The sequence below is a fragment of the Balaenoptera borealis genome (genome assembly GCF_965194805.1).
Source record: "Balaenoptera borealis genome assembly, chromosome: 16".
Classification (NCBI taxonomy): domain Eukaryota; kingdom Metazoa; phylum Chordata; class Mammalia; order Artiodactyla; family Balaenopteridae; genus Balaenoptera; species Balaenoptera borealis.
This window is the reverse complement of record NC_138872.1, coordinates 5,082,812-5,102,689: the sequence shown is the minus strand read 5'-3', so window position 1 is coordinate 5,102,689 and position 19,878 is coordinate 5,082,812. Positions and strand designations below refer to the sequence as shown.

Below are 19,878 nucleotides of genomic sequence, written 5' to 3'. Positions count from 1 at the left end.
ATAATTCATGCGGAATGTCTGGCCCGGGATAATTGCTCAATAAATGATTGTTGTGATTCTCAAACTTTGGAAAGCTCAGGTGGGAGGTGGGTTCGCTTCTTTTCCTTTTTCCTATTTTTTTAGTTACAAATGTAGGACATGCTGCTGAACACAGAATTGCTTTACGACCCAGGGATTCCCCTCCTGGGTATGTACTCAAAAGAAACAAGTATTCAAACGAATCTTATACACCCATGTTCATAGCAGCATTATTCACAATGGTCAAAAGGTGGAAACAATCCAAATGTCCATCGACTGACAAATGGATAAGCGATGGAATATTCTTCAGCCATAAAAAGGAATGAAGCACTGATACACGCTACCACGTGGATGATCCCGGAAAACATCACACTAAGAAGCCGATACATGAGGCCATATTGTATGATTCCATTTATGTGAAGTATCCAGAAAGGGGCAAATCCACAGAGATAGAAAGCAGATTGGTGGTTGTCTAGGGCTGGGGGGGAGGGAGGAGGTCAGGGGGACTGTTACTGGGTGCAGGGTTTCTTTCTAGGGTGATGAAAATGTTCTGGAACTAGATAGGAGTGATGGTTACACAACACTGTGAATGCACTAAATGTCATTAATGGCAAATTTTATGTTATGTGTATTTTAGCACCATAAAAAAAAAAAAAGAAAAGACAGGCCGGCTGTGATAATTCATAGCTGTGTAGAGCAACCCCGCAGCCCCAAAGTAAGCAATGCTAAGAGTTTACGGATCTTCGACATCATTCTTTTTTGCTCAAATAAAAATGTGCTTATGTGCACATTTATCGGATTTGCCTCCTTTTTAGAATTATAACTCCATGAGCTCATACACATTTCCTAGGCAACTTGCTGTTTTTCACTTAATGACACATCACAGACACCCCTCGCGGCTGTCCCTTGGCCTGGACATACAGATCAAGTCATTTTTTTTAATAGCTGCAAAACGTGCCACCATCTTTCCCAGCGGTGGGCATTTGGAGTGTTTCCAGGCACTCGCCACCAGAAACAGTTGCCACAAACATTTGCACACGCGTACCATCATGGAGTGGGGCTTCGTCTCTGTAGGATGGATTTACAAAGTGGGGTAGCAGGGCCTTCTGAATACCTACTGTCCAATCGAAGTCCGGCAAGGCTACAGGACTCTACGAGCTCCCCTCTGCAGCACTAGAGAGAGCCGTGTCCCAGACACCCGTGTACACACGCATACATGCACATCAGCACCAGGTGTTATCAGTATTTATCATTTTTTCCAATCGCAGATTGACCATGCACCTCCACCCAAGGGGTAGAAGGGGATATTGAATTGATGCATTGATTTGATTTGACAACTGGGGCGGTTGGCCTCCCTGTTACGTGCCCAGGTTTGGGGGATCCATGGACCCTCACAGGACATGATGAATGTTCTCCCCAGAAAATGTGTGTTCTGTGGACAAGTTCGGGGGTTCCGGCACAGAAGCTGTCTGGGAGCCCCTGTGGCTGAGCCCCACTCTTGAGTCTCCAGTGGGGCACAGACTGCTGCAGCTCTGACATTTCCGATGAACACAAACAGCGGTGTTTTTCTAAATGTTAATGGGTTTCTGTGCCCTCTGCTGGATGCTCGTGTAGTCAGTACGCGCTGCAGAGGCAGAGCTGAGAGACTGGAATTTTCCTCTCACCTTAGAGCTTTTTTTTTTCTTTTCTCTCTCTCTTTCCTGCAGAACTGGCCCTGGATTTTTAAGTTCAGATGACTTTCTGGACCCTGTACTTAATACTAAAATCCGCAAGTTTCAGGGAAATTATTTATCTCCCACTCTAGGAATGATTAGTTCTGGATGGAGACTCTCATTGTATAAGGTTTGTTGAAAATTTATGAGGCTCTCTGGACACCGGGAGTGTATTGATTCCCAGTGAGTAAACATTTTAAGCAAATTAATTGGTGGTAGTAATAATAATAATAATGGATACTATTTTTCAAGAGTCTGCTCTGTGCCAGGCATTTCATCCCTCCGATGATGACAGGGGCAGATTTTATTACCCGAATGTTACAGACGAAGAAACTGAGGCTCTGAGAGATGCAATTGCTTGGCCCAATGCCACCCAGCCAGCAGCGGAGGAAAATTCTAAATGGCATCTGCTGGACGCCAAGCCCGGGCCCTTCCCGAGGACAATTCACATTGCTCATCGCAACTGGGCTGAGAGGGAGATGATGGGGGTCCCTGTGGAGGTGACAGTTTGCCCCGAGGTCACATACTAGTTAGGAGTGGGAAAAGGAAAAGAATCCCAGCCCACAAATATACTGAAAACAAGATGATGTTATTAAATCCTGGCAAAATACTGTTGCCTGTGGAAGGCTGCTCTATTTGTGTATCTTATAAAAGCTCCCTTTTTGCAAAGGTCAGGGGGGAGTCTGACTTACTAACACCAAGCGGAGACTTTCCTCTTGTCGGAATTAAAAGGATCGAGAGCGATTTGAAAGGGGAATAACTCTCACCCTATGTTTCGGTGGCACTTACTGCAGCGTCAGGGCCAACTAGAGTCCCCTGAGGTGCCACCAGTGGGTGCCCTTCGCCTCCCTAGGAAAGTCTGGTTGGTGACCATGCTTCAGAGAAGGCCTGAGATGGAGGAAGGACTCAGTGCAGCTGAAACCCTCCGGACGAGTCTTTGGAGAGAGATGGCCATGCACCCAAGCCCTGGGCGGAGCTGAGAGACCCCGGGCGGCCAGGGGTCCAGAGGGACAGCCAAGGCAGATGGAAACACGGTGGAGGCGCAGCTGTCACCGTCTTCCTTGAGCGAGCGGTCGGCCTCTCCAGAGGGGCTCCCCGGTTCCCAAGGGCTGTTTTCCAGGCTGACATAAGGCACGCTGGTGAGCAGTGTCCCTGACGGAGGGGATGCTGAGGGATCCTTCTTCACGTGGCCGCCAGGAAATCCAAGGACGCTGGACAGCACTTTCCCGGGGGCACTGAGCTCAGAGGTCATCAGTCTCATGGTGACCAGAACTTGAGAACCCAAGAAAGGCACCAAATGGTTCTCCTATTTGCCCCCATCCCCCGTCGATCATCAACAATTGAGCCCATGACTTCAGAAGGAGTCTGCAGTCAAGCTCTCAGACGAGAAGAGCTAGCATGTACTGAGTACTTCCTACCTCCCAGGCCCTCCCAACAACCTTAGGGACCAGGCACCATGACCACCCTCCAATCCCCTGTACCTCAGAGCAGTAGGGAACGTGCTCAAGGCCACAGGGCAGAGTCACCAAGATGCAATCTGGGGTCCAAGCCCTGTATGTCCACACTACCCCAGCAGCAATTCCACTCTGGCAACCGAGAGTCCAGCTTTACGGGAGATACACAATAAGGAGGAGGGAGAGGGATATTATACTCAGACAACTGACAGTAGCTCCTTTCCTAGAGGAAGCCTGTCCCTCTCCACGCAGAGGTGAGGCCCACCTGGGTGATGGCAGACCACCGCTGCTTCACCACAAAAGTCCATCCCCAATACCTCGGGCCTAAAAGGATTTCAGGGTCCTACAAAAATGTTTGAGATCAACCCCTTTAAAAAAAATGGACACTAATATGTATAAAATAGACAATTAATGAGAACGTGCTGTATAGCACAGGGAACTCTACTTCACTGTACAGTAGAAACTAACACAACATTGTAAAACAACTATACCCCAATTAAAAAAAAAAATTTCTGTTGGCTCCAAAGCATGACCCCCCCAAAACTTCAAACGTTGAATAAAATTTTCTGCAAAGTGTAAGATGATGGCAACCAATTGCAAATCAACTCTTCTGAGGCTATGGACATATTTTATTGAATAGGTGATACAGGCTTGTTTGAATACAATAGCTAGAATGTTAAGATTGTCTAAAAGGAAGAGCCCCCAGGACCTACAGGACTGTTTTAATGACCCTGCCACAGACCGAGCAAAATGTCACCATGGAGAGTACGGAACTCACCCAATTGCCGGCCAAGTGTTTAGTTGAATTGGGGGTGACAAAGACAGAGGGCTTCCCTCCAAAGTTTCGGTGACAAATGTCAGGCAGCTGGCTCTGCTAACAATAAAGACAGCAGAGCAAAGCTCCCTGAAAACACATGACTCTGAGTCACACCACTTGTTAAGTTAAAAGGGTGCCCATGTCCCCCTGCCAACACACCTCATTAGCTAAATGAACTGACCCCGCTGGATGAGGTTATTTAATATCTGCCTATTGACTTTGGAGAACGTCTGCCGCAAACAAGATCTCAGTTTTGACACTGTTGATGCTGAGCTGTATTTTTTTTTCCTGACTAATATGTGTCAAACAGATTGCTGAGCTGGGTCCAGCCACGTCCACTGAGTGTAAAGCCACGTCACCAACACGGCTCTTACTTGCCATGACAGCGGGAAATGCGGCCAATTAATGTAAAAGCGGAATTCAGTTCTTGGGATGTAAGTCAGAAAGAAGGGCGGCTGGGATACAGTGCCATTTTCCAGCACCTTAAAAAACCGAACTTCAACGGTCGAGAGTCTGTTGCCACACAGACTGACTCCGGAAGCTGTGTCAGGATACAGGGCTTCAGAGAAACATGTGTGGCCACGGGTGGAAGGGTGGACAACACTTCCCACCCGGCAACACTCATGGCCATTCCCACCCTGTGGCTTCAGAGCCGGGGAAAGTTCCAGTGAGTCTTAGGTTGCTTCTACCCGTTTCCCCAGTGAAATGAGTTAGTTTGACGATGGTCGGCAGTCCCATCCATGTGCCTCAAATCTCCTACTCCTTTTGTTCCGTACGCTGATCTTAAAATAATTCAAGCCAACGCTTAAAAATCAGGACTTAGATCAACAAGCCAGGTTTCCAGCTCTGGGAAGCTCTGCAAAGATCTAGCTGCCTTTGGCTCACCTTTCTGCTGCAGCTGAGTCGCGGTGCCCCCTTCGGACAAGGGTGCGCGTGTCAGTCCGCCCCAGTCCTCACCCCTCCCTCTCGGCTCCCACACCCAGCTCACTCACCCACAGAGAAGCTTTTGTGGGTGTCGAGCCTAGAGTTCAGCAGAGACACTGCCCCACAGTAGGGATGCTGGAGTTACCCGAGTTCTAGCAGGAAAGGAGAAAGCTAGCGGGAGGTGGGTGCTTGGACCTTTGGGGATGGGACAAAAGGATCTCAGATGCCCCCCAGGTCATCCTGGCTTCTCCCCCAGCCCCGCCTTAGACTCAGGCAGCACACCCCTCCAGGGAGGTTCAGGAAAACTTCTGGAACATTGCTAGCTTAGGGAGCATCTAGTGCCATGAATTTTACAAACTGAAATTCACAGGTCACACTGCCCACGACCTGGTGACGTTTGCCTGCGCTGGTTTTGTACCATAACAGCAGAGCTACTCTCACCACGGCTATTACCCCTGTTATGCCGACGCATTAGATGGTGTCCAGACGGGAGAGAAGGTAATTGGTTCCCATCACCCCAAGCAGCGTTACTGGATACAATGAACAAATAGCTCAAAATTAAAGGCTGGCATGGGAGCCCGTTAGGTCTGTGATGGACTTAGGAAATGAACACAAACTCACCCACTTCCGTCAATACCCTCCTCAAGTCATTTGCAAATAGGACAGATGGTTTCGTATCTGATTCAGAGGAACTGCCACGTTTCCCGGCCTTCCTCCTCACCCAAAGCCACTGGTCACCATGGATCTGAACTCAGGAAAGTTACCCCAAGTCAGAGCTGACATGCAAACATTCCCAGGTGGAGCTATGTTTTGTTCTCCTTCTCGGATCCAAACCCGGCCCTGACTCTCTGAAAAGCCTTGTTCACGACAGGGTCCATCGGGTCCTTTGTCCCCAGCTTCACTGTCCAGTGGAAGAGGAACATCCGCCGCCTGCTCTGGCTGCGGTTCAGGTGGCAGGCGAGGGACATGGGCGTCTCCCCCTTGGCATCTCTGTCGTTGATGGAGGCCCCATATTTGAGCAGGAGGCTGATACAGTCCAGCTGGCTCATGGCTGCAGCCACGTGCAGGGGCGTCCTGCCCACGGGGGATCTGCCCTGACAGTTGGCACCTGGGAAATAGGAAAGTTGGCTGAGGGAGGGCCCCCTGCTGGCAGGAGCCAACCTTCTGGAAACCCGTTCAAGAAGAGAAGCATGGGAAGGGCCGGGGCTGGGAAAGGAATGCTTGGAAGAACGAATAACCGAGTGCACGGAGGGGGGCACTGCTGCATCTGCCCCCTCCCACCCAGCATCCAGCACTGCCTTCCCCCCCGACCCCATGCTTCTCTTACGGCAGCCAATGACCTTCCTACAATGCCTGTACCACTCTCCCGCTCAAATCCCATTGTTGGCATCTACCACCCTTGGGGTAATGTTCTAGGTCTTTACTGCTCTATCTCACCCACCCCCCCCCTTATCACTCCAGCATTACCCCCCGCCGTGATCTTCCTCCCCCCCCCCCCACCCATGCTCCGCTTACACCAGCCTTCTGGCTTTATCCCGTCAATATACCTGCTCCCTTATCCTGCCCCAGAATCTTTGCACATGCCGTTCCCTTTGCTAACAACACTCTCATCCTTTTTTTTTTTTTTTTCCTCCTGGGCTAACTCTATGTTTCTTGAGGTTTCATTCACTTCCTCGTGAAAACCTTCCTTAGCCCTCCTCCCCACAAATCTCCCTGCATTTGTTCGGCAGACATTCTGCGTCTCCAGAACACGCCATGCACGACTGACCATGGAATTAATTATTTGTAATAATTTGCTGACTTCCCTTCATAAACTCCACAAGGGCAGAAAACACACTTGTTTTGATCACTGCCGTTTTCATCCCCGGCACATAGCACGACGCCTGGAGAAGACAGGCGCCTGGGAAATGACAGATGATGGGCAGCCTGACTCGTGGACAGGCTTCACTTCGACTGAATTCCTCACTGCCTCCTGCAGATGGAGGGGCTAATGACAGGTGTCCAATACGGACTTGTTGAATTGAACCAAATTCTGGGTAACAAATATCATGACACAGAAAACAAGGCAATTCAATTACGTGCAGCTGACATTTCGGTAGCCAGTGTTTATGAGCTATGGCTGGTCAGTGAGGTAGTTTTAAATAGGTTCCCACAACACTTAGCCTCAGCCCCGGCGCCTCTTCACAGCCACTGTCTGCAAAGGACAGAAAACTTTGCAAAGCTGGCTGTAATTTTTTAACTGGTGCTTTCAAATACATCACAGTTCCATCAGAGTGAAAATGACTTTTTGTGAGCTTAACGGACTGCTGGGTTGTGAAAAGCCCATATTTCATCTTACAACAGGAGAAGTGCAGAAAGCAGTGGAGGAAGGAGAGGAGGAGAGTCAGAAAAACCTCTACCCATCACAGACGTGCGGCCCCAGCATCCTGCCCAAGCATCTGAGATGCTTTCCCAGCTTGGTTGGTGGAAGAGGGGGAAACAACACAGAGAGCCTGGGCTCAAGGCCGAAGGCTGGGAAGGAAGGGTTTAACTTGGAGGCGAGTTGATATGGGAAACCCTCAGATGAGGCCCCCTCCTGAGCCCCAAACCATTGACCAAATACCACATTCTTCCTTTTTCCCGAGGAAGCCAGTGGCCTGGGATGTCTGCAACTGTGTCTACTGTTGGTGAATGGTCTACACCTCAATCAGTGGGCCTCTTTTCCCAAAAATACTCTACATCCAGGGAAGATAAAATGTACTCCCACAGAACCTCATGCAAAGCCCTTTAACTCGGAGACAAGGCAGGCTAAGGCTTCTATGTCTATGGACAGAGAGAGAGTGAGAGTAATTGCCCTTTGGTGGAGGAGAGATGAAAAGAGGGTTTGGGGCAAATTCAAAGAGCTTGGAGAAAGGAGACTGGCTAGCCTGCCAACCACCAAGGCAGGGATGCCGGTTTGGGGCTAGACCCCTCGGACCACTGCAGAAACGGGACTTCGGGTGGGGAAGAAATAACAAACGGGATGGGAATATCCCCAGCGGAGTGTCTGGTCGGACGCAGTAAACCAGGAAGCCCGGTGACTTGGTGTCCTGAAAGGTCCATCTTCCTGAGCCCCGGCCAAGAGAGGGGACACAGCCTCCGATAAGCATGTCCAAAGACCCCCTCAGACAGGGACTGAGAGGCCCGATGGGGACCTCGATTGGTGGTTGACAAACTTGGGTCCAGGAAACCATTACTGAAGGGACCAGAGGGCAAGCCACTGTGTCCCCCTTGCCCTCAAAAGAACCCCACTCTTGAACGTACTCAGCCGCTATCAGAATTACCATGTTCTAGAAGGTACTGAACAGCCTCCGAGTGACCCCTGTGTGAGGCAACACAGAGCGCCATGAACGCTCTCTGAGAAATCCACTTCTCCCACTGCTTGTCATCAAAATGCTGCGAATTTGTTGTTCGGTAGAAAGAATCTTCGGCAACACCAAGGCAAGACAGCTGGGCGAGATAAACAGAGTTACGCACGTGAGTCTGGGTGATTTCAGAAGTGCAGATACACCTGGCTGGTGGGTGACGGGACGCTCTGGAGGGAAAGTTTGCTCGGATGCCACATGCAGGCTGGTGATGGAATCAGACAGCGGAGAAGCTGGAAACGAGCCAGGGGAAGACATGTAACTCTCTCCACACGTCCAGGAAATACGAATTTACCATCAGGCAGCCTCGGGAGGCAGGAAATTCTTCCTGTCCGTGTTTTGAAGAGAGAAAATAGCTTTTCTGGGTGTCCAGAGGAGGGGGGTTACGGCTCTGAAGGAAGACCCCAGCCGATACGGCACGGCCTCCCCAGAGGGGCACAGGCTTCTCTGGAGATGTGATGGATCCTGGCCTTCCGGTCTATTTTCGGGCCCATTGTCTCCGTTAACTTTTGGGACACTCTGAACTCTGCTCCCAGGTGAATAGCAGCCCCGGGATATAATCATCACGTGGAGAATTAAGGCTCTGAGCACAGGAGGACGACTACGGGCTCCGACAGAGAGGAACTCGGTCACAGATGTGCAGCATCCGGTGTGGGGCGAAGCGGGATGTGAGGGGCCCCCAGCGGGGTGACAGCAATTCTGGCTCAAGAGAGGAGGGACTCACCCATCACCCATGTCCAGAGCAAGAGCCAGAAAGTCCAGGCACGGACACAGAGCCAGAGGGGAAGCAAGGGAAGGCAGGGGAAGAGGAGAAAAGCAGGAAGGAACCAGAGGGTTATGCAAACAGCTGGATGGGCCCCGCCCTTCCTTCTAAGGCTCAGGCTCCAGGGCAGCAGGGTCCTGGAGCGGTCCTGGCCCCGCCTCCCCCGAGCCCACTGCCCCTTCCCAGACCTAATCCCAACCCTCCTCCCACACCCAGCCTTCCCTGATCCCCATCCCAGCCAGAAGTAAACTCTCTCTCCTCCACAAGCTCATAGCTTCTCATCCGAATTTATTTTCCAGAAAGAACATGCACTTGCCCCCTTGTGTCTGAATGATTCATCTTCACTGTTGGGTAGACACCCTGATTTCCTCCTCTTGCCTTCCAACTCCCACCCCGGAGCCCAGCTGAGCACCCAGCTCAAGGCCTGGCCAAGAGTTAACGGCACCCACTGTGTTTCCAAGTCTCTCCCCCTTGGGTGAGGGCAGACCACCCCCCACCCCGGAGGATTTTTTGCAGCATTGAACACTCTGGGCCACACGTTTCCAAGTTATCTGGCATTCTCCACTGTTAACTTAGGTTTTCAACTTTACAAAACAGACACATGAATAGAAAATGCGCTGCCCTGGTTCCTTTTGGGGCGGGGTGAGAGGGTTACAAATCACAGCTACGTGGACACAGTGAAATTGCAAAAGCCAAACAACAAATGGAAACACTCGATTTGATCATGATGACATGAGTCCTTGTTATCTTTTTTCTCTACTCTGAAACTTTTACCCAAATATTCATATTAAAGACTAAGCGAATCCCCCCCCCCCCACACACACACACGCCCACAATTTACAGCTGGTTCATGAAGTATAATATCCATTTAAAGAAGCATGAAAACACCTTGCTGGAATCCCCTTCCACGGCTGCCAAAACCAGTTCCGTCCATCCATCATAATGCCAGATACGTAATGAAATAATTCCACCAGGAACAACATCGTGGAACTTCAGCGTAGCGTTATCCATCAAAATTCCTGCAGGGAATGATTTCTTCTTTAAAAAGAAAAATCGGGCATTAAAGATAAACTGTTACACTGGTTTAGTTAAGAGATTACCTGACCTTGGGTATCACAAGGATAATTTGAGAACCTTGAGCACTCTCATTTGATGACCCCGCATCCGTCTGTTTGGGGTTATTGATGCTTTTTAGAAAATTAATTTGGCTTAGTTCAAAGAGAAGCCAAACCAAAAAGAAAAAGAAAAAAAGGCAATGATTTATAAAATTCTGTAATTGTAACTTGACCTATGGCAAAAAATTACATGAGTGAATAAAAGTCATTTCAGGAGGCAAACCCTAAGTAGAGCTACTTGAACTTGAAGTAACTCTATATTACAGATGTGGCACAATGCGGTTATACAAGTTATAGATGTTAAACTAAAATACTAACTAATTCTGGTTAATGTTGTCATCAGTTAGCTTAAAGAGGTAATAATGACAAAAATTTGTTGGATCTTTCAAATTGCGCTCTGTGGCAGCATTTCTCAACCTTGGCGCTCTTGACATTTGGGACCAGATGACCCTCTGCTATGGGGTCTGTCCTGGGCATTGCAGGGCGTTTAGCAGCAACCCAGGCTTCTACCCACGAGATGGCAGTAGCCCACTCACCTAATTGTGACCACTGAAATGTCTCTAGATGTTGCCAAATGGCCCCTGGGGGACAAAATTGCCCCAGTGGAGACCCTATGGTAATATAAGCATCTCAGTGACTTGGGATGGAAGAGCTCCTTTCTCTGGGAGGTTCTCCCCAAACAGCCCCTTCCTCATACGAAAGAATGGGGGCCGGGAGGTGGATCCACTCACACTTCCTAAATTCAGACCCTTTGGGGAAGACCATCAGAATTAGTAGAAGAGGATTGTGGAACATTTTAAGAAAAATGCAGTTGTTTTCAGTTTACTTTTTAAAATACACACACTTCTTCCTACATGGCCACCTGTAACCTAGCTGAAGGATAACACAGTCCTTTGTTTTCTCCAATAAGCAGTGCCAAGAATGGAACCTCTCAACTCTGCCCAGGTTGGATTATCATGTATTCCGAGTAGAATTCATGAGTTTTTTGGTTTCATGATTGAGTGATTACTAAGTGCCTGTACCCAGCACCCACATTCTTTAATCCTCACGACGAGCCAAGTTCGTCCTCTCCGTTTGCTGCAGGAGCGGACGGAGGCTCGCGTGGCCGGCGAACGGCAATGCTGGGACCCCAGACCTGCCTTTCCTCGGGCACCATGTGACGCTCACTCTAGATTCTGTTGGCACCCTTTGGTCCCCAGCAACTCCAGATGGTGGATGTAAACGCGGAATAGCGATTAGCAAATCTGTTAATTAGGGTCTTATTTGTGGTTCTGACACAGAGAATAATCAGTAATTAGTCTAAGTAAGACAACTCTAAGACTTCCTAACAACTTTGAAAAAAATGGAGCAAGGCTGTGTTTCCCTGAGAAAGACAAGAGCACAATGCACACATGCTAAACAGCTCTTAGAGAAATCAGAGCACATTCTCCTTTTACAGGCAGGCAGCAACTGCCTTCAGCTTACACAGATACTAATTATCACCAGCTAAATACATTATTAGAGTTGACAACAGACGTGGAAAAGTGACCCGCCCCTCCAGGAAGATGTTCACCCCCCTTTAGACTTGTGTCTCTCAGGGTTTTCACACACATTATCTCATTTGATCCTCCCTGGCAACCTTTGAGGTGGGTAAAGAGGCATCAGGCTGGCTATTTATCAGCAGAAGCCCACATTTCTTCTACTGACGTGGTGTACCTTCTCTCCTTGTTTGTCGTCAGCAGTAAGGATGGCAACCAAGCTTGAGAGAGGTCAAGCTTCTAACAGTTGCTAAGTGCTTGCTGAGTGATAGGATTGTGACATCAGTGTAAAGCCACCCCATCCCTCTCATTCCCTCTTAGCTTTCTTGAATTTATTGCTCAGCATAGCTCATCGGCAAAAATAAATTAACGGAAGGGGTGCCAGACATCTGTAGTTCAGGACACGTAATTTTCGAATTACTTGTTTCGGAACTCTTACTAAGTTCTTCCATAGCTCACTTGACTTTTAACACATTAAGTACAGGAACATCTCTTTCCCGATAAAGCCTCGAAAATGCTCCAAAGCATCTTCCAAATACGCCTATAGCAAAGCAAATACATCATCAAAAATGCTTAACCGATTTCCAAGAGGGCAAAGGAAAGGATTTTGGCCTTCAATATACCTTCTGAGTCTCCCGATTCACTTCTGCCTAAAGGGGGGACACGGTACTGAGAATCCTAGAGCTAACGGGGCTCTGCTTTACAGATTAGGAAACCGAGCCCCGGAAGCGCAGGGCCTGGGAACACGATCCTCATGCAGACAGGCTGCTTTCAGACCTCTGTCTCCATGGCTTCCCGGCCCCTGCAGTATAACGGCAGTCTCTCTGCAATATCGGCTGTTCACTTTCTCTGTGCAGCAGACCAGGGAGTTTTTGATATCTTCGTTTTCTTGAAGTGTTTTCGCATTGATTTCAGCCAGGTGGGGAGATGTCGGAGCCTGGGGGCTTTGATCCTGCTCTCATGTCCTAAATCCTGTAGGGGACGGATCCGGACAGCCAGGTCCCCAGGCTGAGGGAAGGAGACCGATGGAGGGAAGAGATGGGGCTCTAGGGCCCTTGCCCACCACGGGGTGCCTCCCCCATGGGATTTGTCTGGACATGGGGCCTTGGGGTCTTGATTCAGTCACAGTGAGCTTTGGGCACTGGGTTTCGATTCCGGTTGGGCTAGCTTTGAGCTCTTGACATCACAAGGGCGCAGCTTGAGATCAAGGTTCTGATACGGACTGGATCAGTGCCAGTATTCAGGGTTCAAATGTGGATATGGTTTGTTTTGAGATTTGGGGTCCCAATGAAGGCAGAGTTTGCTCTGGATTGGGGTTCTGATGAAGGCAAGGTTTGCTTTCTGTCTGGGAGTCCTGGTATGGGAAGGGTCTGTTCTGGGATGCAGAGTCCTTCTGTGGGCAGGGCTTGTTTTGGGATTTGGGGGTCTGATGTAGGCCTGGGTAGTGTGGCAACTGGGGGTGAGGAATCAGACAGGTCTGCCCCGGAATTCGGGGGTCTTGAGGGTGACAGGTTCGGCTCTGAGACTTGGAGTCCTAATATAGGTGGGGTTTGGTCTAGCATTGGTGGTTCTGGTGTGGATCAGGTTGATGAGGGATTTGGGTTTCCAAATACAAGCAGAGTTTGCTTTGAGTTTGGGGGCCCTCGTGTAGGCAAGGCTCGTTTTGAACTTTGGCTTCCTTACACAGATATGGCTGGCTTAAACCTTGGACTGCCAGTGTGGACGTGGTTTCTGTGGAGGTTGGAGGTTCAGATACGGGTAGACTGGACTTGAGTTTGGGGTCTTAGTGTGGGCAGAGTTTGTCTCACGTCTTGGAGCCCTTCTGATGACACTTGGCTTCGGGTTCTGCTGTCATCATGGTGAGCTTGGGAACTAGCTTTCAGACGTGGGCAGAGTTAACTTTGAATTTGGGGGTCCAGATGTGGGAGGAGTTCACTTTGGGCCCTGGCTTCCTTACGTAGACGGAGATGGCTGATGGATTGGGGTTCAGATGCACAACTGGTTGAGCAGAGTGGGGCTCAGCATTGGGTGTACCTGCTCTGGGATCTAGGGTCATGATCTGGGTAGTAGGCTTCATGCCCTGGGATTTAGGTTTCTGTCGTGAGCCAGGGTCACCCGAGTATTGTGTTTGAGATTCAAACGTGCATATGGTTCGTGGAGAGATATGGGGTCCTGAGGAGGGCAGAGTTTGCTTAAGGCTTTAGTGTCCTTGAGTCTACATCGTTGCTGGGAGGATTGGGGGTTCGGATGGTCACATGGTTAGCCTGGGGATTGGGGGGTTCAGTCTTGGGCAGGTTTGTTCTTGGTTTGGGGGCCCTGAAGTGGGCAGAGCTTGTTCCGAGCTCTAGAGTCCTTGCGTGGACACCACTGTCAAAGGATTCGGGGTTCTGAGGTAGTCATGGCAACCCTGGAGAGTTGGGGTTCAGTCTTGGGCAGGTTTGACCTGGACTTGGGGTCCTTGCACGGATGTGGCTGGCTGGAGGGCTGGGGGTTCTGGTGTCCCACAGCCCAGCACAGGGACTTGACGTTTAATTCCATCTGGGGTCCTGACACGAGCAGCTTTGCCCTAGGTTGTGAGGTCCCGCTGAGGACAGGCGTTTCAGGCATGAGGTCTTGTGTGGCACTGCTGGCTTTGGGACTTGGGTCCCTGATGAAGACGTGGGAGTTTGAGGGTCTGGTGTTGGAGGGTGCTGCGGTGGCAGCGTCTGTTTCGGGATTCGGGGTCCTGACGTGGACAGGGCTGGGCTCAGGCTGGCAGGCCAAACTAGACAGCTGGCTTTGGGCCTGGAGTCCCAGCACAGGCACGATTCGCTTGCCGATTAGGGTCTTGCTGCGGACACGGTCTGCCTGGAGATTTGGGGTCTAACGTGAAGCTCGGCTTTTCTGGAGCTGGGAAGTCCCTATGTGTCCAGGGTTGGCTTTTCCACCCGGGGTTTCAGGGGGGTGGGGTGTGACATCTGGGGGTCCTCCTCTAGGCGGGCTTCCCTTCCCCCACTGCGGGTTCAGAGGGGCCTGGGCGCCCCGGGTCCAGGGAGTACACGGGGCCAGGAAAGGGGTCGGGCAGGGGCCACCTTGGTGCAGGTACTGGAGCCGCTGGAGGTTGAAGGGGATGCCGGCTATTAGGTCCAGCTCCTCTTTGAGCTCCCGCACCGTCATGTCGCTGCGGCAGCCTGTCACTCGGAACATCTCCCCGGAATCTTCCAGCAGCACCCGCAGGGCGAAGACGTCGGAAGCCAAGCCGAGCGCCAGGCTCACAGCCTGCGGGTCCCCGACGCGGCTCCGGCCTCGGGCGCGGGCGCGGGGCTGCGCGGGGAGGGGCCGCGGAACGGCCGAGTCTGCTCCCCGCCCGGCCGGCCGGCCCGCAGCGGGGTCCGGGGGGAAGGGCGCCCCCCGGCGGCCTCGCCGCCGCCGCCGCCGCCGCCGCCGCCCGGTCCCGGCCGCCCGGCATCGCCGTCCCCGCCGCGGAGGCCCCTCCGGGACGGCCGAGCCCCCAGGGCCCTCAGTGGGCCGACGGGCTCGCCGTTAACCAAGGCGGGGCTCCACGTGGACGCGGGTGACGCGTCTGCGATAAGGCGAAAGGGCCCGGGCGCTTCTAAAACACCGGGAGGCTGTACTGAGATCCATCCAGAGGCCTGGCCGAGGCCGCGCGCCCCGCAGACCCAGCACGGCCGCATCCCCGACTCCTCCTCGCCGCTTCCGAGCTGCTCTCGCCGTCAGTGCCTTGAACCTGGAAGACGAGGCGGCTCATGGCCGTTGTTAGGCAACTGTGACCTCCTCTCCATGTCTGTTTAAAATACAATCATTGCACAATTCGGGGCCAACTACCTGTAGGAATTATGCGTGAATAACGCTCTAAATCATCTTTGCATGCGTCGTCTACAGAGGGTGGTAAAGTGCAGACTTTAAGCCATGCTTAAAAATCGTTATTTCTTAGCATGAAGGAAAAAACCAACATTGCAGAAATATGACCCCTTTCAAGCCCATCTGGGCCCAACTTGATAGTGAAAAAACCTGATACTTGGCCCCTCCGGAAGTGGGAGACAGACCTTCCTGAAAATTTGCAAAGCTACATCAAAATCCGTCCATGTTGAAAACGTTCTCGAATTCTTGAAGTGAGAAAGGTGCTAATGAAAACACTTAGCAAGGAGGAAATGTCCACGTGGGGAAAAGCTGAGATGGTCCTACTGTTGAGATGCCTCTCAAGGCAGCTGTACCTGTGAGAAACTATCTCGTGCTTTTCCATTAATTCACCGGAGGAGGCAGAGTGCTCAAGAAAACAGGAAGCTTACCTTCAGTGGTCAAATCAGACACTCAACACTGCACCTAAGAACAATTAATACGTGAAGACCTAAACTGATGGAGAAGCTACAGGAGAGAACAGCGAGGGCAACCAGAACAAGCTTAGAAAAATCTCAGTTGTTACCAAAGAAGAATAAAATGCAAGCTTTCAACATACTTTTTGCAAAGAAGTTAGTCATAAAAATAGCTTTCCACTGGAAAGGCATTCATATTAAATTATAGAAGAATTTTAACACATAAACTGAACATTTTAAGGTTAGATTATTTACCAAAGAGTCTCAACAAATCTCTACCAGCACATCTGACTCAGCAGGCAAATCCTACACATCACAACACCAACTGACTTTTTTTTTTCCTTAACGGAAGATGAAGCTCTGCACAGAATACAAGATTCCAGTTGAGTAATTCTACTTGCTGCTAGATCAACAGACTTTAACAACACGATAATCTCAATTTCTAGGCGATAAAGAAAAATTAAAAATTGCTGGTTACTGAAGCAAAACAATACCTCCATCTATTTACTTTAGGCAAGTACTAAATACAAGATAGATTGATTTTTTTTTTCTTTCTTTCTTAATATGTAGTCTCCAATGTATTAACTCACTCTTTGCTGAAGTTGTCAAAATGCTATCCTGGGTTGCAATGTGAAATTCTCATACATGTGCCTTATTTTCTTTGGCACGGTATAGATTCCTTCCTTTCTTTTTAAAGAGTCAGCCCAGTGGAATTTGGGGGAGGGGAAAACATCCTGTATACCAGGAAATTCAATATATAGCTCCAGAAATTTTATCTTTAAAAAAAAAAGAAAAGAAAGATAAGAAAAAAGTCCAAGGGAAGAATGGAAACAGCTAGCGTGCCCTTTGCAGCTAGCTCTTGGACCCCGAATGGGCTGCTCTTTCCTTCCCTTATGCTTGCCTTTGAGAAGATAAAAATATAAACAAGAAAAATAACTTCAGCATACATGTGTGCAGAATTTAATCAACTGTCTATAGAGCCTTGAGTTATTAATTAATGCAAAACCTGTTTAAATTCTAATTCTCTTAGTCTACATTTTAAAAGCACGAAATCTAAGTTCTGTGTACTTAGATTTGAAGAGTATCATAATTTAACCTCCCAAATCACTGGTATTTGTGGCCAACTATATAGAGTGATCAGAACTATGATTTCCTATTTTTTGTTAAGATTCTAAAGCATCAGATATAAAGTCAATATCCATGCATCTCAGTGATCAATTTCCCCCCACCCCCAAGTTCTTAAACAAATGATAATATATCCATATAAGAATGAAAATCTTTCTGCTTTATGCCTTTATCAAAGGCCAGTACCTATCTCTATGGAAACAGTTCCCGCAAGAAGAGGAGGGGGTGAGTGCTTGAGGAAAAGTTCCGAGTACAGTTTACAACAAAAGTACGATATTAGAAAGATGGCCATAAATCAGTCGTTAGTAGATTTCTTTAACTATCAAATTTTTCAAAAGTAAACACATTGGGCTATATTTGCAGCAACTCAAAGTGGAGCATAAATTTAAATGATGTATTTGTTCTGTTCACTGATAGGAGGCTAATCTTACATTAATATATTTTCTTCCTGTCAAGAGTTATTTACATATGTACAGTATTTCAGTTAAAAATAAAATATAATACCATAAACTATATTTTATAGGAAAGCATGAGGGAAGCCAAATATACAAGTCTATCAAAGACTTAAAAGCTTCTAATAACGTACTTTATTTTTGGGGTGGAGGTGTTGGCTGGGGGTTAAATAATATAGTCTGTAATAGAGAAAACAAACCGCTCACAGGCAGTCTGATGCCATGGAGGTCCCCCCCCCCGCCCCCTCCGTGAGCCACCTGGTTCTACAGCCTTTTCACAGATTTCCTGATCAGGCAGGTAGGGGCACAGAAGCGCAGCACAGGCCAGGCCACCTGGGGCTCCTGCCTGTCCCAGCAGAAGTTCCTGTGAGTGCAGATGGGAAAGGGGTCATTTGAGCACACAACATCAGAGTTTCAGAAATCTTTCCTCCCTGGGCAGGTACGATACAATCAGTTCCCCTTCAAGGAATGGTGAGCAGCATATGCCACACATGAAATGACCAGATTGTGAGTGATCGCAGACTGGTTAATTCTGGTTTTCTAGCATGGTAGTGTCTATACTATTCCGCCGCTTTGGTTCTAGGGTGGTAAAAAACGAAACATCTTGGTCCCAGTCGGACTGCAAAGCTAAGACAGTCTCTTCAAAGACTTCAAGATGAGGGTTACCGGCATTTCTAAAATACACTAAAGAGAGAAAACCATGAAACTAAATCACATGTGCCGAGAACTGTGTTCAAAAACATACTCTGGTTTGGGTTTTTTTTTTTTTAAACCACGTCTCAGGACAATAAACCATTTTTCATAGAGTAAGTCCTTTAAAATGATAAAATTGCTTGAATCAAAGGGTATTTCCTAAATTTTAAAGACAAACTTCTAAGAATAGGCATGCATATTTTTTCAACTATAACTAAAAATCTTTTAATATTATCTTTTCTTCCCTCCAGTACAAAAGAATTGGCAACATAGAACACAGGAAGGGGGGAGCAGGTTGCTGGCCAGATGGGGTGGAGGATGGGAGGGAAGTGGCAACAGAGGGATATGCAGGGCGGGAGTTAAGCTGTTCTCCTGAATATGTGGTGTAGAAGTCAACTATCCAAGGGACACAGTCTTATATTAAGTCCTGTTCAGGTTTAAAATAACTGACTAGGTTGGGGTATAAACTTTTTCTGACTGACTACAAAATTAATACCATTAAAACCTAACCATAGTTAATGCTTAAATTGACTACCTTTCATAATCTGTCTCTGTCATAACTTGAAGTTTATAAAAGCTTCCCTCATTTCTAGAAGACTATGTAATATCTTGCATTTCAGCATGTTTATTAAATATAAAACTGAGCTATCTTAATTCTTAGTCATTTTATAAATAACATAGTTTATGCATAAAAATTAACATATCAATTTATATAATAGATCTGAAGTACGCTACCACACAATTTGCCACAATTCCCTAAAGAGGAGATTTAGCTGCTGCCTGATGAAGTTTAAAATCCATAAGCTCGGGCTTCCCTGGTGGCGCAGTGGTTGAGAATCTGCCTGCCGATGCAGGGGACACAGGTTCGTGCCCTGGTCTGGGAAGATCCCACATGCCGCAGAGCAGCTGGGCCCGTGAGCCACAATTACTGAGCCTGCGCGTCTGGAGCCTGTGCTCCGCAACAAGAGAGGCCGCGATAGTGAGAGGCCCGCGCACCGCAATGTAGAGTGGCCCCCGCTTGCCACAACTAGAGAAAGCCCTCGCACAGAAATGAAGACCCAACACAGCCAAAAATAAATAAATAAATAAATAAATAATTTTTTTAAAAACCCGTAAGCTCAGAAAAATGGTCCACGTACCCTTTTCCAACAGTGTCTGTCTTAGAGCTTCGGCGAGCAAAACCCTTACATTTGGCACAGGATCTGATGCAAGGCTTAAAAGGCTGGGGAGTAAGTGTTCAACAAACTGGTCCACAGGGATACACTCCTCGCTCACCACTGCCTGTGATGAAGAGAAAGCCAGAGCCAAAAGACGGACCTTTTTCAATAGTGACCAGCACGGTTTTTCTAAAAACATACACTTCTGTAATTCCAAAGAAGTAATTTCAGGATCTTTTGGTCTGAGGAGTGTCTGTGTGTGTCTGAATTTTAAAATCTCAACCACCGAATTTGGTTAGAAACATAGTTAGCACTTTTATAATTCATTACCAAGCACTGGGGTACAAGTGAGGCAATATTTGGTGGGGGAGGCAAAGGCTTTGGAGTCAGACAGGTCCAGGTTCAAAACCTAACCTGGTCACTTCTAGCTTCGTG

The 19,878-nt window shown here is 48.6% G+C and overlaps 2 protein-coding genes across 3 annotated transcripts in view; both read right to left on the bottom strand.

Moving 5' to 3' along the window:
* Window positions 1–649: 649 nt before the first annotated feature.
* On the bottom strand, window positions 650–14,968 carry ANKRD60 (ankyrin repeat domain 60). Of its 2 annotated transcripts, XM_082359337.1 has the most exons (4): window positions 9,960–14,542; window positions 8,228–8,393; window positions 3,718–6,033; window positions 650–3,399 (listed from the first exon to the last, which is right to left on the bottom strand). In XM_082359337.1, the coding sequence occupies exons 1-3, from the start codon at window positions 10,080–10,082 to the stop codon at window positions 5,729–5,731; spliced, it is 594 nt and encodes a 197-aa protein (XP_082215463.1). In that variant the 5' UTR covers window positions 10,083–14,542; the 3' UTR covers window positions 650–3,399; window positions 3,718–5,728. The 2 variants fall into 2 exon arrangements, with proteins under 2 accessions (XP_082215463.1, XP_082215464.1); XM_082359338.1 differs by lacking the exons at window positions 650–3,399; window positions 3,718–6,033; window positions 8,228–8,393 and adding an exon at window positions 14,775–14,968 and having other exon boundaries at window positions 8,402–10,090.
* A 173-nt stretch (window positions 14,969–15,141) lies between these two features.
* Window positions 15,142–19,878, bottom strand: part of LOC309612971 (serine/threonine-protein phosphatase 4 regulatory subunit 1-like) — a gene marked incomplete at its 5' end in the record, with an annotated part of 71,905 nt that continues 67,168 nt past the window's right edge. Inside the window, 2 exon segments of the mRNA XM_082359342.1 lie at window positions 15,142–18,277; window positions 19,426–19,567. Coding sequence (XP_082215468.1) covers window positions 18,120–18,277; window positions 19,426–19,567 — 300 coding nt within the window. The 3' untranslated portion in view covers window positions 15,142–18,119.

Excerpts from the sequence above, each read along its gene's own strand:
- ANKRD60 (XM_082359337.1), bottom strand. The coding sequence starts at position 10,082 with ATGGATAACGCTACGCTGAAGTTCCACGATGTTGTTCCTGGTGGAATT. Across the intron at positions 8,394-9,959 it reads TGGAAGGGGATTCCAGCAAG|CTGTCTTGCCTTGGTGTTGC; the intron begins GTGTTTTCATGC and ends TATCTCGCCCAG. Across the intron at positions 6,034-8,227 it reads TCAGTACCTTCTAGAACATG|GTGCCAACTGTCAGGGCAGA; the intron begins GTAATTCTGATA and ends CCTATTTCCCAG.